The sequence below is a fragment of the Acanthopagrus latus genome, chromosome 9 (assembly GCF_904848185.1).
Source record: "Acanthopagrus latus isolate v.2019 chromosome 9, fAcaLat1.1, whole genome shotgun sequence".
NCBI classification, from domain to species: Eukaryota; Metazoa; Chordata; class Actinopteri; order Spariformes; family Sparidae; genus Acanthopagrus; species Acanthopagrus latus.
This window is the reverse complement of record NC_051047.1, coordinates 17,165,836-17,181,121: the sequence shown is the minus strand read 5'-3', so window position 1 is coordinate 17,181,121 and position 15,286 is coordinate 17,165,836. Positions and strand designations below refer to the sequence as shown.

The 15,286-nt window shown below is 41.8% G+C and overlaps 1 protein-coding gene across 1 annotated transcript in view; it reads right to left on the bottom strand.

The window, feature by feature from the left end:
* The window catches only part of igf2bp2a (insulin-like growth factor 2 mRNA binding protein 2a), a 62,274-nt gene that overhangs the window by 16,109 nt on the left and 30,879 nt on the right, over window positions 1-15,286 (bottom strand). The window contains exons 4-8 of the mRNA XM_037110777.1: window positions 9,595-9,643; window positions 8,128-8,179; window positions 3,693-3,756; window positions 2,410-2,700; window positions 1,648-1,782 (exon numbers count right to left, since the gene is read on the bottom strand). Coding sequence (XP_036966672.1) covers window positions 1,648-1,782; window positions 2,410-2,700; window positions 3,693-3,756; window positions 8,128-8,179; window positions 9,595-9,643 — 591 coding nt within the window. The remainder of the gene's footprint in view (window positions 1-1,647; window positions 1,783-2,409; window positions 2,701-3,692; window positions 3,757-8,127; window positions 8,180-9,594; window positions 9,644-15,286) is intronic.

The following is a 15,286-nucleotide window of genomic DNA, read 5'->3' as shown; positions in this document are numbered from 1 at the left end:
TGACTAAAACGACTTCCAACAATCAAACTTAACTGAAACATGAGCCAGATGAAATGAAAATCTTCTTTTTTTTGTTGCATTTATGCCAAATTTTTTTTCAGTTAGAAGAAATATTGGTGGCATTCAGAGCTACAACCCACTTACTACTGTTTACATCTGTGTCACATTCATCTCAGTTATTGAACACATGCTGGTGTAATTGAGACAATTTTACTTTTTCCCCCATTTTCTTTATTTACAAATTTTAAAGGATAAATCCCCTAATTTTACACATCGGAGTGTGTTTACAGGCCTTGGGGAGTACAACTGCGTATGTGAACAAAGAAGAATAAATCCTTTTATGGGTCCAGAGGAAGCTGAATATAATCTGATAAACTGCACCCAGTGATGTCACTCAGCGGCTAAGGTGCATTGTTTGTAATTTAGGCACAAGATTTAGAAAAGCAGTCCTGCAACGCTTATTTCTGAAGACCTGTGAACACACTTTAATGTGTAAAGTTGGTGGAGTTACCCTTTAATGGATAGTGTTCAGAAATATGCTTATTGGTTTTCCTGCTGAGAGTTAGATGTGCAATCTCTCCCTTGGCTGCATGGTAAATATAAAGCTACAGCCATACAGCTGATTAGCTTAGCTTAGCATAAAAACTGGCTGCAATGGCTAACAAGACCAGGCTCCTTTCTAAATGAATGGGATGAGGGACAGAGCTTTACTTTCAACGGTCACCTGGACATAGAAACTGTATATATAGAATTATCAGTCAAATCTCGTAAAAATTTACAAAAAAAGTTTAAAAGTTTGGTGACTGACCCAAATAAAGTTTAAACCGCCCTTTTCCCACAGGTTTCTTTAAACACATTTCCTTAAAGTTATTCCTTCACCAGTTTGAAATCTGACTTAAATTTCTTTCTGGCAAACTCAAGAAGAAAACACAGATGTGGCTACAAAACATTAATTTCCTTTGGATGTCAGGAAGCAAAGTGAGATCACAGCAAAAGGTGAAAAATGTTGTTTAGATCGAACATTTCACACGCACGCTCACCAGCTTCAATCATCACAGTCTGAAACGTTCTCTGGTTCACTGAGCGACCACAGAGTGATATTTTCTAGAATTTATCTTGCACGTCTGCGTCTATTTAAAAGGAAGCATATGTCTCGCTCTGAATCCAGCATTGTAGGATTGAGCTGTCACCAACAACACTGAGTGTGTGCACACATGGCCAGGGGCGATATTCAGCAGCACAGCCCCCCTTGTCAAACAACATACTTAGAAAACGAGTAGTGGCAAACGCTGGCATAATGTGTTAAAGGTTGGTGAAGAAGCTCCGGGAGTTTAAAAGGTGCAGTGTCTTGTTAAAAGTGTCAAGCCCTATTAGACATGTTGGCCTCGTTTCTTAAATGCTAAGCTGTGATCACGTGTTAGCCTATGTGAGTGTGTCGTGCGCACTGTGTTTACTGTGTCAGTGGTGAGTGGTCTCACTGCCCGCACAGTCAGATTAAAAGGTCTGCAGGCAGGTTAAAGGATAAGATTATAGCCCTGTCGACATTATGGCTAATCTCCCTGTGGAAGTGTATACATGTTCCTGCAGAAGCACGGCTAAGTGTGTTTACGCTCACGTTCGTGAACGTTTGTCGGGGTGCCGACTCACGTCTTGGTCTCGCAGGCTTCCTTCTGCATGATGTCCAGGATCATTCGACAGGCGGAGGAGCAGCCCTCTGGAGTCGAGTGGATGGTGATGGGCTTTTCTGCTGCGCCGGCATTTTCCTTCCGATGAATGTCCACCCTGAGATGACAACATTGAGAGGGACAGAGAGGGACGCGAGAGCAGAAAGTCAAACCTACGTGCTTATTTCTGTATAAATGAATAATAAAGTCTGTCATATTGTGACTTAAAGTGAAACTCTCACCAAAATGCAACCGAAGGTCTTTTTGTGAATGTGCCCGAGTCAAATGTTCATTTAAAAGCATAATTACGACGAAAACGCCACTTTTAAGATTGACCGTATTTTTGTTTTCGGGTCAAAATCATGTTCAGTGGAGTGCTAGGGGCAAATTCAAAAACTTTTTTAATAAACTCTCTGTACACATACAAGGTTCTCAAAGCTCGAGTTCATGTGTAGAGACCCTGTTGATATTGCGAGCGAAGTTTCATGTTATGTCGAGCCTTCTTAGTGTTAACATAGAATTTGCGCCTAGCACTCCATTGAAAATGATTTTGACCCGAAAACAAAAATACAGTCAATCTTAAAAGTGGTGCTCTGGTACATTCACAAAAAGGCCCTAGGCTGCATTTTGGCGAGAGTTTCACTTTAAAGGTGTAGCGGACATGAACAGTAAATATGCAATCTTCTTCCACTGAAAACCAAAAAGCAAAGTGCCACGTGAGATCTAACGTGAGAGAGTAGCTCACTTCGAGTGTGTCTGTTTGGTGACATCCTTGATGGTCTGGCCGCCCTTGCCGATGATGGCCCCGACCATCTGGTTAGGCACGAGTATGCGCATGGGTAGGTCGAGTTGTCTTGGGTGTGGAGCGCCAAAGTCCCCCGAGGTGCCGGGCTGAGAGCCGCCCTGGTCCCGGGACGACCGACCTCCACGCCGCGTGCGAGGAGCCTGGTCAGGCGGAGCAGCATCCATGTCCACAATATATGACACCTTGAAAGAGTAGTCCTCAAACTGGTGTCCTGTTAACTTCTCAATGGCTCTGCGGGGAGAAACACAAGATGGAGGAGCAGAAAGAGGAGGTATAAGGCCATAACAGTGAAAGGTTTGTGGGCACTGCAGTGGTGCATTTTTGACAACACTAGGCATCACAGATTTCAGGTTATTAACGAAAAGATTTTCCTCCACACTGAAACATCTTAACAACAGAAAAAAAACTGTGATTGTAGAGAATGCCAGCAGAGATAGAAAATTGTCTTTTTAACTCTACTGCTGCACTCCTCCTGATATTCACTAGGCAGACTTATGTCATTGTCACTCTGGGGGACATTTATAAAAAGCCCAGTTAGGACAGACCGTTTAACCACTCAACTCAGCTCAATGTGGATGTATACTTTAATAAAAGCTGTCTGCCAAAGTTGCTTTTTTTCTGGCGTCATCTTTACATTAACTGTGTGGTCACCTCCATGTTTGTTTATGTACTTGTTGTGAATGATCTTAAGTTCACAAGGAGGATGTGTACAGAAGCTCTTTTCTACCAGTTAAAGAAAGAAATGTATGGAAAGTTAGCTGTTAATAAAGAATAAATTCCCATGGTAAATAATATTTACGACCAAAAAATTGAATTAAAAAAAAACTATTATGAGAAACGAGTAATAGTTATGAAAAAAGTCTGAATTAAGATATGAAAAAAACCCTTAATCATGAGATAAGAATATTACATTATTACATTCACTCATAATTGACTTTTTTTTTCCTTTTTTTTTCTCTTGTAATTTTGACTTTTTCTGTCATAATAATAACTTACCATCTGGATTTATTTATTTATTTATTTATATATTTTTCATCAAGCTTAGTTTTCATATTATTTTTCTTGTTTAATTGTTAGAAGTGGGCTCCCATAAGTATTCCAGTTTTGACCCTGTTCTGGACCCTTGTGGATATGTACGAAGTATGTGAACATGATGCTCGTGTTGCTGCTGTTTGTCTTGTGGGACACATGCAGGTACTTGCATCAGTATTTGTGCTGCTTACACTTTAGTTTCTTCCTTGGTTGCGTACGTAACATTCACCACTGCTGTTTCTGTATCAGTGTTCACTGTGAAACAAGACAGAGAGACAAAAAAGCAAAACCATGAGGTACAGTTAAAAAAGGCAGACACACGTAGCAGGTTTCTGTTGTTGCCGTAGGTGAGTTGGACACGCGTCCAGGTTCCCGTGGTGACCCAAAGAGCCACTCGTCTGTGTGAATCCATTACAGCCGTCACCACACTGGCTTCCCTCCAGATCCTGCTGCTGCCTCTACACACAGGAGCTGCTGAGCACAATAGCCGCTCTGCCACTTGCACAATAACAGATTTAAGTTTGACATGACAGTCTAAACAAAGCAGGTACTCTGTGATAAAGTGGGATGCCGTGAACAACAGAGATACACCTGGGGAAGACCTGTGGTCCTGTGCAGCTCGGAGCAGAAAGAGCTTATAACTTACAGTTGCGTGTTAGGAAACACAACCATGAAATTAGGGGTGACTTTAATCAGGTAATTGCAGTGATGGAATGTAACTAAGTACATTAAATCAAGAACCTGTTCTTTATATATATATTTATATATATTATATTTTATACTCCACTACATTTATTTGATAACTTCAGTTGCTTTCGTGCTGCATTGGAGACAAGTAGCACATTCTACCTTTTTCGTCAATCACATTAAAAACACTGATCAGAAAAAATACTGAACATTAGATCCAGGCTTATAATCAGTTGACCTGTGGTACACAGTACTTGAGTGTTTTTATGATGACTAATTTTACCTTAATTAAAATGTTGTTTTACCTCAAGTGTTGAGCATTACTACATATCAGGTCAAATCTGTTACAGAGTGAAAACCCATGAAGCAGTTTGTTAACTGTAAAATAATAAAGAGGTATGTCATCGTGGGTTAAAGTGTCCAAATCAATTAGCGTTGCTGTTATTACTATTGGCCCTGTTGTTCTGTTTCTCATATCTGTCTCCGCCTATGGTTGTCTGTTTCTGCCCATCATGTCTGTGCCTGCTTATGTTTGCTTGTTGTTGTGTTGTTTGTTTTAGCTTTGATGCACTGTAATTTGCTTGATTCTGCTTTTCCTGCTGCCCATGTCTTTGTCCTGCTTTAACTGTAATTGACATACCTTTCCATCATGATTGTTGTTTTAAAAATATTTTTTGATTCTAGGTTTCTAACTTTACACCTGGCCAGGGACTACAGAGGAAAACAAACCTCCTGGCTAATTCTGTGTGCACGCGCGCGCATGGGTGTGTGTGCATCTCTCTTCTTGCTGTTTGTGGTTGCAGCCTCTGGAGTGTTTTTATTGTTTATACATGTCCATGTTGTCGGCCTCTGTCATGTTTTATTCTGCTGCTGATTCTATAACAAGCTTTGGGCTATTTAATTCATGGGCCTTACTAGTGCTCATTTCAGCCTCACTGATGTCTCCAGGTTTTTGTTCATTGTTTGTCATTTTTTTGTTTAAGCGTGGGTTTTGCACTCTTCTACAGGTATTTCTCGTTGGGCTACAGTGAAAAAGGCAAACGTTCAGATGATGGGAGGCTGATGGGGTGATGATTATTGGTGATACCTTCATCCTTCGATTGAACAAGGGTAAATAACAAAGCATTATAAACACTGATGCACTGCAGTACTTTCAAGGCTTTAGAAGTGTTAGCTAATGGTTCACTTATGCTCCGTGTTATATGTGAGTGTAGGGGAGCCTATGGAGCTTATGGATACAGATCAACAGACTACCATCTCCGGTAGTCCTGGGGAGCAATGTAGCACTGTAATCAATAGTTCAAGCGAGACGCAAACATAGGACAAGAGAGAGGGGTTTTTAAAATGGTGGAACGTTTAGAGGAGTGGTTATGTGAGTCGGTGACAAGCTCCCAGGAGGAGAGTTTAGCTTTGAAGTTGACTTTCAAAGTGGCCATCCTTGTAATTACAGCATCTTGCGACTTTTTCTGATAAGCTTACATTGTGAAAGAAGTGGCTGTAAAACCAAGTCAGCCTGGCACTACCCCGGAAGTTATCCGGTTCGGTCGGTGGAAGTCTCTGGTGCGCACACTCTACGGGCCTTACAACACGGAAGATCTGGTTAATTGTATAGACGAGAACCTGAGCTTTTCTGGTTTCATGCACCACTGAGCAGCTTTCATAGCAATGAATGGGGCTCAACCTCTAAACATCTGCATGATGTCGCTTTGCACAGAGACAACAGACAGTATGACTGTGGGGACATCGGATGGTGGTGAAGGAAAAGTGGAGGTCCTTGCAAGAATTTGACCATTGCCGATTAACACCCGTGCAACGTCAAGGACGCCTGGAAGTACGTGAGTTATTTCATGTGAAATGGAGAAATCTATTTTTTCTATGTAAAGGGAGCAAATAAATAAGCCTTGAGTAGGCTAAGCAATAATAATAGTTTTAGAAGTATATCAATGAATGATGTGCCAGTTGATATAAGAATGAGGATTAGTGTCCTGTTACCATGGAAAAATGCTGGTTCCGGTTAAGTGACCCATATTTTATGGAGCTAGAAAAAAGGCAGACAGGAAACGATTATATTGTTGGTGAACATGTTAATGCACTTTGCACTATTTTGTCATTCTTTTAAATTTTTTTTTTTTTTTTTTACTTTTTCTTGAGCCAAATATTCTTGTCATGCGATATACTAACAGACCATCTCAAGGTTTTGGACTGTTGTTAGGACAAGGTGAACAACTGAATGAACAAGCAGGATATTGAGAAAATGACTGCTAGAATAAATGGAAATGAAAGTAAGTGTGTGGTTTGCAGCCTTAAAGCACAGGGAAAAAAGTAAATAATGGCTCCTGGGTAGAAAAAGTGGACAGCAAAATGTTGTCAGTGAGCATAAAAACTGGTGGTTAACCTGCTTTTCAGATTCATCTTTTTAGTCATGTAAGTGGCATGTTAGAGTTGTGCACTGCACATACTCTTCTTCTCATTCTATTTTGCTTCAATAGATGGAGGGGAAAAAAAGAAACACAGCATGTCTTATTGATAAAAATGCCTTCTGGTCCACGAAGGCCTCTGTCAGAAGAGACAACAGCATCTCCACTCTGTCAATGATGGATCTCTGTTTGTGTAGCCGTTACATGTCAAAATGATGAGCCAACAAAGAAGCTCTTTCATTGTGAGGAGTGATGCTGAAAAAAACTGCAGAAGCTTTAGATATCTTTTGATAAAAAGTGCTATTAACTCCATTACAGTGTTTGACAAGTAAGAATAATAGACTAGAATAAATGAGCCAAGACGTGCGGGATGTTAAAAAAAAGGGGATTGTCTCTTTTAAAGGAGACTTTAGAAAGTCTCATTGTCAGTGAAAACAATAACTTCTGAATCTGCAAGAGCATGGTGGACAGCAGCAGCAGCAGCAGCAGCAGCAGCAGCTCTGGAAGGGTTAAAAACCAGTGAGAGCGCCCAGCTGGCTTAGAGAGGGTGAGTGGGCAGAGCCTGGCATGGTGCCCGGCCCCGGCGCTCACAGCCAGCTCTGCCCCGCCCCGCCACCGGCAGCCATCACCATGCCACACAAGAACATGGGAGTCCTCCAAAACCTCACCCCATAACCAGAGCGCATGGAGAAAAGTGACAGGAAGTTGGGACGTGATTCGGACGGAGGGGGAAGAAAGATTTGATGGGGTGCTGTTACCGTGCGGCTCTGATGTTCAGAGACAAAGAAAGACGAAGAGATCGCACATGAAGCGGGGCTGTTTCACGGCAGCGTATGGAGTCAGTCCTCCCCTGGATTCTCTTTTAACACCTGTCATGACTACAGTGGGTGGCAGTTTGTCTTGGCTGCTTTTGATGCACAGAGATACCGTTTGCGAGCATGCACGCCTGTGTGTTTGTGTGAGTGTATCCCCCCGTCACTACTTTTGCATTCGTGTGTAGATATCTAAAAGTTCCCGGGGATGGCTCTGAAGCTTACTACTCGCACACATAAACACACAAACGCATCGGCGCCTCACCACAGGCGCCTGCAGTGTCCTCCCCCATTACCACGATGCACCTCCCCAAAACAGATGCACACGCAAACACGTTACTACTGGACGTCTGCCATGTCTGCTCACTTTAATCCATACTGAAGCCAAGGGGAGCCACGGCGATACACAGTGCTTATTATAGAGGCTGCGTGTAATTTAAACGCCACTCTCCCCCAGTCAGACTCGTAAGACGCACACGCACGCACACAGACGAGATGATAAAGGCTGATTTATACGCAGAGATGGGTTATGTTTAGATAATGGGATGTGTGTGGGATGATGGTAAGTCAAGTCACACAGAGAGACTCTACTTGCTGGGAGGTCTCGTGTGTGCGTGCGTGTGTTGCTAAAGAGACACATGTGCATTGAACAGTTGGAGACAGATGACGATGACGAGTTAGCAGAGGAGGGAAGAAGAAGGGTTCTGTACCTTGTTCCACGTTTTCTACAGTACCATACTGAGCTAGAAGGCCATCCAAATCCTGAGGGAGAAATAAGAGCATGAGTGATAGATACAAACTACACTAAAAACACTCACAGTTACAAACACAAACACCCACTCACTCACTCACACACACACACACACACACACACACACACACAGACACACACACAGGTCTGATGCTCCTAATGCTCCTCACTCGAATTCCCATTGACATTTGTAGTCAATAATAATACGCAGTGGTGAAATAAGGTTTTGTTAACGTTTTGTGAGGTGTGTGGAGTTTTGTCATGCGTGCTCACAGGCATGTTTTCATACCGTATCATTCTTTATCTTAAAAATGTAATCCTATTATTCATCTGAAATCTAATAATTATGTAATCCTGTTATATGTATTTTGTTAATCCCCAAGCCGGATTACTCATCTACCCAGTAGTAAACAAAGTGTCTAAAATTGTCTCTATCTGAAATTGACGAACTAAAACATCAACATCATTGCCTCTGACAGTAATGCGCTATACGGTTAAGTAACACTGTTAAGTCGGGACTTTTACTTGTAATTAAGTATTTTTAAATTTTGGAGGATATAAGTACTTCTTTCACTTCAGAGTGTCGTATGTCAGATGTTTCCTAGTAACTGATTTATAAAAATTTAGATTCAACCAGGTAAGACATTGTACGGCCTAAGTTTGTCATGGTGAAACCTGGTTTAGTTATTCCATTCATAACCAGCTGGTCGTTAAGTTATGAAAGACTTTAGTTTCTTTCATCCACTTTTAGACATGGTGTTCAGGGGTCCTAGTGTAGATTTCAATTTTAAAAAAGTGTGTGAATAACTACTTCAGATCACTTTAGGGGTTAGGGCTTCCAGAGATTTGAATTACACTCAGATGATAGATTCAACAATTTTAATGCTTTTCTTTCAGTAGAATGTTGCAGAGTTCCAAAATTGTTTTGTGGACTACAAAACTTCTCCTGACTTCCATTGGCACTGGGGCTGAGTAAATAAATGATCCTTTAACACTGATAATCTTTTTTTAATGTAGAACCAGTCTGAAAAGTTTTAATACATTTTTATTGAGTGTGTAGACAACCAGTGGAAACCCAGAGCAGTGTGAGAGAGTCCCAGGGATGATGACAGAGACTCTTAACACAGAGAGAAACAATTCGGACCCCGGCGAACTCTCACAGATGTTGACACAAAGACACAGTGTCATCGTCACGGTAACAAACACTCAGACTGATATAAGCACGGATACACACAGAGACACACGCACATGCACTTAAAAACTACAGAGAAGTATAAAAGGCCGGTGAGTCACTGGTTTATGTGCTACCTGGTGCTTCAACTGGGCATCACTGTCTCACACACACACACACACACACACACACACACACACACACACACACACACACACACACACACACACACACACAAAGAGACAAACAACTGACCTCCCACTGTAGATGAGGGGGAATGTTCCGGATCTGGATCTTCCGACTCCTGCAGAGATGAGAGGCACAGACGGAGTGGATTTAACAGACCTGAACCACACACTTACAGACATAAACACACACACACACACACACACACACACACACACACTTGAGAGTTACAGTCATCTGTTGTTGTTTACAGAAACTTATACACACTGGCCGTATCAACAGCTGAGAGGGAGAGACGTTGGGATGACGAAGCAGAGTGGTGCCGTGTGTAATTAAACAGCCGGTGTCACGCTTACTTTGCGTAACACCCACAGCTCATTATGCAAATCAAAGGACTCTCGCGGAGCCACCAAAGTAAATGTAGGTGTGTAGGTGAAGATGTATATTAGAGAGCAGTGAGTCTCTCTCAGTAACACCCTCCCACGAGTGCTATTCTTACTATATTCGCTGTGAGACATGTAGGTGACACGAAAAGACATGAAGAGCAGCACACTGACTGAGAGTAAGAATGCAGACACTGCGATCTGTATCATGCATCACCCCATTCAGAAACTATCAGTAAAGATTTGAGATCGGGTCCTGAAAGAAGTGGGTTGGAAGTCAGGGACATGTCAGTCACAGCCAGTGGTGCACGACATTCATGTTTTTAATATGAATTCATCCATCCATCCATCCATCCATTATCTGTACATTATATGTACGCCGCTTAATCCTCTGCAGGGTCGCGGGGGAGCAATATGAATTCATTTGGGCTAAATATCTAATAGTTATTAATAACAAATAATGACAATTTCAGAATGTTTTGCACAACAGCAGACAGCACACGTGGACACCTACATACTATAGGTCAGAGCGACCACATCCGCTACAGTCAACAACAGCAAGGAAATTAAGAGATTCCCCAGACTCCCTTTATAAAACGCTTAATTTGGTGAGTTGATGAGTTTTAAGATGTGAAATGCTTTCAGTGACAAATTCTTGATTATTTTGGTATTTTTGTACATTTGGCATATGTTATACATTCTATCTATCTATCTATCTATCTATCTATCTATCTATCTATCTATCTATCTATCTATCTATCTATCTATCTATCTATCTATCTATCTATCTATCTATCTATCTATCTATCTATCTATCTATCTATCTATGCCCCATCAGCACCCATAGTTCCTGCATCCATGGTAGAAGTCAAACAATTCACAGAAAAATCCAAATGTGATTAAGGTGAAGTTGGCTTGGAAAACTAGTGCTGAAGTGTGACATGGAAAACAGTAGACTGTAGTTGAGAAATATGCAGAGGAAGACAAAGAAAAGACCCACACCACCCAACTAACAAACAAGATTTTCATTTATTCCTTGAAAATTTATTCAGTTATTCCTCGACAATGCAGCACTCTTGATTTCAATTCACAATCATTTCGATTTCCATCCTTGTTTTTCGTGTCTTGTCAACCTGGCAGCTGTTTGAGCCTTTGTGAGTTTGATTCATGATTAATGACAAAGATGATAAAACCCTTAAATGGCAAGAAGAAGAATATGATTATACTTGAATATGCTCTTGGTTTAATCACATCTTTAAGGTGATTTTTAATCAAAATGTGTCAGTCAGAGCTGACTGAAAGAATGTCCAGAGCTTTCACACAGCCTCCTACTCTCCAGAGAGTGTGCAGAAGTCACACAAACCGCTCGGTGACCACAAGCTGTTAACAGCCACATTAACGTGAGAGAGTCCTGCTCCGCAGCGGTCTAAAGAGCAGAGAGGAGGATGCATTACAGCACAATTAGGAGGAAGAGGAGAGTGGAGGACCGAGGCAAGGACATTAAGTGTAGGAGGAATGAGAAGCAATAATGAAAAGAGGACTGTACACATTTCCCCCAGTTTTTGCAATTTTTCTCCGAACACGTCTGAGCGCAGAAAGAGCGTGGGTCAGACTTTCCTGTCAGTAGCAAGCAGAGAACGAGAGGCAGGAGCTGGCAGCTGGACATGAATGAATGACTCTTTCTGATTGTGCTGCTCAAGAAAAAAAAGGAGAAATACAGCGTCACACAGATTTGGGACAACCCTTTCCTTTCCTTTCCTTTCCTTTCCTTTCCTTTCCTTTCCTTTCCTTTCCTTTCCTCATACATCTGAACTTAATGCATTGTTGCTCATATTAAGGATTTAAGACTTAAGTAGTTCTGCAAATCAGTGACTTCACGTATGGTCCATCCTCTGTCATGTGCATACCCAGAAGCCCTGAAAGACAAACAAAAAAACTGACGCTTCCCGGCGTGTCCTACCACACGGCGGCCTGCAAGCTCTCTGTCACTGTCGGTGGTTTAAAGCGAGTGGCTCGATGAAAGATCTCTCTTGGCAACCGGTATCCAAACAAGGGTAAACCGATAAAAATCACTCTGTACCACTAAAACACATCACCTTTTTCAACGTAGTAAACAACCTCCTGCCATCCGAGAGCAGCCAATAGCTGCAAAGTGTTTAAGGCCAACTCCAGACCTCAGAACACACAACGCTGGTATCCCTGAGCTGCCGAATATGGAAAGTAAAAGCTCCTTTCATTCAGCGCTGTCTGCGTAAATAGCCTGTGAATTCAGGAGGACCAGTTCTCTATTGTGTTGTCGCCCATTCATTTGTCAACTGTAACCTTGATGTAATGTTAGACTGCATGACGCTGAACTGCAGCACAGCAACAGCGTCCTCTGTACTGTTTTAAAGGTGAGGTGAGCAGAGTTTAGGCTGACAATTAAAGGAAACCTATTATGCTTTTTTGTTTTTTTCCCTTTCTATTCAGTGTTATACACACTGTAGGTTCTTGAGCACCAACAGAAGCTCCTCTCTCCCACGGTAAACACTGCTCCTTAAACTCCTCATCAATAGTCCCACCCTTAATTTAGGGACTTTGTGACATCACACTATGTCACCATGTCACACATTTGCATTATTTATGCGTGGTAGCTACTTTCGGACCTAAAAATTGCTGTTCTGTTGTTTTAAGCAGTGGAGGGTCAGGTGTGTGGTAGATGATTGATCAGAGCAGACAGGGTCTTCGGGGTGGGGGGTGGGGGGGTAAACTCGCAACGGCTAAGTGCCGCGGAGGTACGAGTAAGAGGTAAGACGTAAGAGGTGGCAAGTTTTTTATAATATATGTGACAAAACAGGACCAAACTGAACGATGCCCTGGCCTTCAAATCTTGTTGGCATAATAAAAAAGTCTGTTTGGTCCAGAACCCATAAAATGTCAAGCCATCCTGATTTGATTATAGTACTGTAAGTGAAAATGACAGTTTGGACACAATAATAACCATTCCCACTAATTGTGAATCGTATAGTCATAGAGTGCAATTTCTGTCAAAATAATTGCAATGATTTTTATTGCCCTAGAGTAAGATGTTGGCTGCTTTAATCAATATTGTCTCACTGTCTTTTCATCACTTCGACACGTGGATCGCTTTCCTTTTCAAAAATGTGTTTTTTGCTTTTACATGTAATACATAATTGAGCACAGAAACATGGCATCAACCCTGTTGTTTCAGCTAACAGACAGAAAAGGAAAATATGCCTTTTCAGAGAGTATTTCAAATCATAACTGTCATAAAAAGACAAATACAGAGAATGGACAGAAAATAAATAAATATATAAACAAGTACACAATACATAATAATATTAATAAATATGTAAAATTTAAGGCTTAATTGAGCTTTCCAGCAGTCCGGCAGTAGAGTCTAGATCAGGGCTGCCTGAGTTTGGGGCCCCTGAACTAGACCCTTGTGCTACAGGAGAGCGCAGTTTTAGTCTGTCTACATAATATGAAAATGGTTGGGATATGTTGCAGAACCAGTCAGCCGAGCTTTTAAGAGCATATTTTATTCTTTCTAGGGGGACTTTGCAAAAAGATGTCTAATCCGCTGAATACGTGATGGTAATATGTGATTCTTGCTTCCATTTTTAGCAAAATGAGGCGTCTAGCTACAAGAGAAGTGAAAGCAACTATCAAGCACTTCTTTATGTCCTTCTCTGCAGCTCGCACTTGCTTTAAAGGCCACTTGCATGTCTGTCATTCAGAAATATGCAGAGGAAGCTCCCCGAATGGACATCTCTCGGAAAAAGTGACAGCACCCTCCCGACAGTTCTTCAAGGTCTCATTTTCAGCATGCCTGCGGCCGCTGGCTGACCATAAGATCACTGCTTTCTGTCTGTCTCCAGAGCAGGGAGAGGCCGACAATGCACACCACCCTGCAGCATACACTACTGTCCCCATCTACAGAGTTTACATCCAGCCACAGACACCAGCTGTCCTCTGGTCATCTGTGTTATAATCAGGGAAGAACCCAGTGGTGTTGTATATCTGCTAATATCTGTTTGTTTGCATTCGAGGTGAACCCGGCGCCCTCTCCCTCCTCTCCCAAACTGAGCTGCAGTAGAAGATGCAGACTGAAGTCAACGGTTACTTAATGTTTGTTGAATGTAACCACGCTGTCTGCCGTCGGTTTAGAGCGGCCTGCCAAGAGAAAAAAGAAAGCCTCTCAATTTCGGCCTTTAAATATCTGAGGGTGGCCATGTTCATTTGAAAAGCTAATATTTACTGCACCCACCTGCACGAGGTAAGACGCCGTGTCTGCGCACACGCGTGCTTACTAACACACACATGCATATGGAGCGGTCGGAGGAATTTTAACCTCTGAGAGGGCGGGCAGATGGAAGGGTGAGAAAGAGGGTATTTATTCACCCCAAGCAAGAAGTTTGCAGCGATCCTAAAGACGAACATCAAAAGCTGCGTGGAGGATCTGCACATTTAAAACCTATTTTTCTGCTTCGTTTTATTGTCATTCCACAATTCCACAGAAGATGTCTAGTTCTGCACAGCAAAACAGCATTTCGCTATTCTCCTACACAACTAAAGTAGATGAGGACTTGTTTTAAATGTCCCTAAAAACGTAACAGCCTCAAAATGGCCCAATTCAGCTTGTGATGCATTATCCAAGTCTCCAGAGAGCCCGGAGAGCCTAAATTGGTTTTAAAAGACAATATTTACACTTCTTCAGCCGAAATCTTCACCGTAGCTGCTAGGCTGAAGGTGTCAGCGCGCACCCTGTCTGACATGGGTGTACAAGCTCAACTTAGATTACGCTGGAGCCATTTTTATGTTTTTTATTTTGTTTCTTGTTTCTACTTCAGCTGTTGAGGAGAGCGCTCCAGTGCTGTTTTGCTGTAAACCTCCAGAAATGTTTTGTTCACACGAGGGTGATAACATGATGACTGAATTTTCATTTGTGGGTGAACTTGTCCTTTAAAGAGCTGAAAGGATTACAGCTACAATGGTGAGTTGCTGACTGGCAGTAACTAATCAGAAACTACTGATAAATGATTAAACTGTCAAAGTCACTTCTCAGGCAAAAGTGCCAAAAATCTAATAGATCCGAGGCTTTCAAATGTGATTTTGTTGTTTTTCTTGCTCCAACATTAGAGCGAATTAATGTGTTTGGATTTGAACTGTTGGTCAGACAAAACAAGCTATCAAATGACATTACTTAAGGCTCTGCAATTCATCGCTTAATTGAGATGATTAACAGCTTATTCATCAACAGCAAACATAATCCCTAGTTGTAGCCTTGGTAATGAACAATGTCCTGTTCATGTACGTACACTTTCTTTGAATCATGTCTTATATCTTATAAAGGAGAGGGTTTTTGAATGGATTCC